At 42.0% G+C, this 3,161-nt stretch overlaps 1 protein-coding gene across 1 annotated transcript; it reads right to left on the minus strand.

Annotated features, from left to right (window-relative positions):
- Window positions 1–373: 373 nt before the first annotated feature.
- Window positions 374–2,558, minus strand: LOC113783068 (caffeoylshikimate esterase-like). Its single transcript, XM_027329092.1, has 2 exons — window positions 1,796–2,558; window positions 374–1,160 (listed from the first exon to the last, which is right to left on the minus strand). Exons 1-2 carry the CDS (start codon window positions 2,432–2,434, stop codon window positions 807–809), a joined length of 993 nt encoding a protein of 330 aa, XP_027184893.1. The 5' UTR covers window positions 2,435–2,558; the 3' UTR covers window positions 374–806.
- Between the last annotated feature and the right edge of the window lie 603 nt (window positions 2,559–3,161).

Genomic DNA, 3,161 nt, shown 5'->3' on the forward strand with positions numbered 1-3,161 from the left:
ACTTTCTTAATTTATCAAACACTCGGTTAGACACATCCCAAATTCTTTATTAATAGATATTTCTATTCAACATAACAACTCAAGTTGACGGAAAAGAGTAGAATTATACGTTTTAATTAGTTGGAGAGTTAGAACTTATCCATTAATAATTGTAGGGTCAAAAGTTGAGTTTTATAATAGTTTGAGAGCCATTAGCATCTCATGAATCCTTTTTCTCTGTTAAACATAACCACTCAACATAGCCACTCAAGTTGACGGAAGAATTATAATTATATATTTTAATTAGTTTGAGAACTAAAACTTATTAGTTAATAATTTGAGGGTTAAAAGTTGAATTTCATAATAATTTGAGGGTCACCGGCCATTTTGCCCTTATTTTTAATATGCACGGCATATATTAAAATCAATATGTATCTTGTAAACTAAATCATACATTTTTTTTGTCCGTCAATCAAGACCGTGAACCTTTCACGAACCGTCGCTATTGTCCAAATTCAGATTAAGGGCCACATTGGCTGGGCTGTTACGTGCGACTGCACATTGCCCTCATCGTCACTCAACCCCACAATCCCCTCTTGTCAAAATCCAAACACTAAATAGCCTCAATTTTTAGACGCACGAAAACTTTGCAATTGCAGATGTGAGATAATGCAGTGGTTAGCAGCCACCTGCATTCAATCAATAATGCGTACCCACACGTTACATCCAGTACCACCCACCTACTGGGTTTTCTACGGCTTTATTATTATTTACTCTAACCACCATTCTCCGGCGGCATTCTGCCCCTCTCATTTCTCGTCATCTGACTAGGAATAGGATGAAGAGGCTGCGCGTTCAGCTCTAGTCCGAAGCCACTCCGCAATGTCTCCAAACACGCGCTCCACATCCTCATCAGACTCACCAACCAGCTGGTGCCACATGCCAGGATATATGTGGATGGTCTTATCCTTACTAGCGGCGCGTCTGTACAAATCCTCCGCACACGCCGGGTCGCATATTACGTCATCACCGCCGTGCACTATCAGAAGTGGCACCGTCACCTCCCCAAACCTGTCTTGCAATTCCCCGCTCAACCTCAGCAGTTCCTGCGCAGTGGCAGCGCGCGGCCTAGCCAATGGCCTTCTTGGGCTTGCCATTGCTAACTTCCTCTTCCACTCCACCTTTGATAAACCAAAATGAACAAGAAATACATGATGAATACTTCGATTACTTGAAAAATTTTATGCCAAATCGGCATTTTCAATGAAACCCATTTCTTTTTCATATAGCTCGTATGATCATATGAACCAATCAGAGCATGCCGAACAAGATTTGTTGCTTGTTATTAACTTCATAAAAAGGGTACTAAATAAGTGTAAAGTTTCAAATTTACCTACAAACGAATGAAGCCACTCAATTGGGAAACGAATGAAGCTACTCAATTGGGCGTGTTCGACTTGTTAAGACTGGTTGGAACGACAATTAAGTCAGACTTTGATACGCTTAAAAATCATTAACAGAATCAAATCAAGCTTTAACGTTATAGTTTAGAGTTGTTTATAGCCTAATTATGCAGGTCTAATTCATAAAATATCACTTTGTATTCGTAATAGCGTGCGTCTATTTTTTTTCTTGCACAGAAATGATCAATGTACCTAATCACCAAAAGGAACACAATATATCATGCGAAAAACTAACAATTACTCCGATGAGGTAAAAGAGAAATAGTTGCCAGAAAAGAATTGCTGAAAAGGCATCAAAATTACTAGGGAGTAGTAAAACAGTTGCTCTAAAAGTTTTCACGTAAGAATCTGACCTTGAAGGAGACCTCAGGAATCCTCCCGCGAGTGGGGATCACTTGCCAAGTGGGAACCACAGCGGCAACGATGGAAAGAAAATGCTCCAGCGGCCACGGCGGCTTAAACTTGTCGCTGACGCCACACATAGCTCCATTTAAAACGACGCCGTCGTACGGCCGTTTCAAGTCCTTGCGGAGGGTAATCAAGAGCGCAATCGCCCCACCAAGCGACTCCGAGTACAGAAACGCCGGCAAATTGGGAGGCGCGTGGCGTTCACGGAAGTCATCAAAGAAGGCTACGCAGTCGTCGACGACGGGATTGATGTCGGGAATGTGAGCCTGGAGACCCTCCGAGAACCCGTGGCCCTGGTGGTCGATAGCGCAGACCGCGAATCCCTGTTTGGCGAGATGGACGGAGGTGAGCTGCACGAACCAACTGGACTCGCCGGTGAAGCCATGGACGACGCAGACGACGCCGATCAGGGGCTTGCCAGAATCGGGAAGTGGGATCCACCACTGAGTAAATAGTTTAAGGCCACGAGGATTCGTGATGAACTCGGTGCCATGAGTGACCTTATGGCGAGCGTAGAATTCCTCCGGAGTCAACGACCCAAATGGGCTCTTCTCGTTAGCTTCGGCAACTGGGTGCAAGGACATTATCTTTGTTTCTTGCTTTCTTTTGATGATTATTTTGTAGGGGACGGAGGTTTCTGGGCGTTGAGCGTGGGGCGTGGAGTATTATATGCTAAGCTGGTGGGGAACTTGGAGAGTTGGGGATGGGCGGAATCGGTGTGATCAGCTCAGGCATTATTTGCCACTACTTATAGTTGTATAATTATTGCTTACTATAAAGAGGAAACAATCAGCCAGCCCTTAAATTTTTCGCTTTACACGATTTGGCCCCTCAACTATAAAATATCTTAAAATTGCTCTTGAACAAAAAAAAAAAAAAAGCTAAGTTTAACTTCTTTTGTCAAATTTATGCACTGGTGGTGGAATGAGGGGAAAACCCGACTGAATAGAAGAAGGTAACCCAAGAAATGAGTCAAAAATATTTTTAGAGCATTATTGTAGCTCATAAACTAATGCTATAGCACTGTTGTAGTCCTTATACTCCATTCCATATATTTAGTTATGTTTGGGAATATGTACTTTTTTATGCATAATACACTCTAAAATTTCTTAAAAATGCTCTTGAAAAAAAAAGAAGCTATGTTTAACTTCTTTTGTCAAATTTATGCGCTAGTGGTGGTGGAATGAGGGGAAAACCCGACTGAATAGAAGAAGGTAACCCAAGAAATGAGTCAAAAATATTTTTAGAGCATTATTGTAGCTCCTAAAATAATGCTATAGCACTGTTGTAGCCCTTATACTCCGTTCCATA

The sequence above is a fragment of the Coffea eugenioides genome, chromosome 9 (genome assembly GCF_003713205.1).
Source record: "Coffea eugenioides isolate CCC68of chromosome 9, Ceug_1.0, whole genome shotgun sequence".
Lineage (NCBI taxonomy): Eukaryota > Viridiplantae > Streptophyta > Magnoliopsida > Gentianales > Rubiaceae > Coffea > Coffea eugenioides.

What these genes read in the sequence shown, in the direction of transcription:
- LOC113783068 (XM_027329092.1), bottom strand. Translation starts at nt 2,434, where the DNA reads ATGTCCTTGCACCCAGTTGCCGAAGCTAACGAGAAGAGCCCATTTGGG. An exon ending in TTCCTGAGGTCTCCTTCAAG is followed by an intron (nt 1,161 to 1,795) that starts GTCAGATTCTTA and finishes GGTTTATCAAAG; the next exon opens with GTGGAGTGGAAGAGGAAGTT.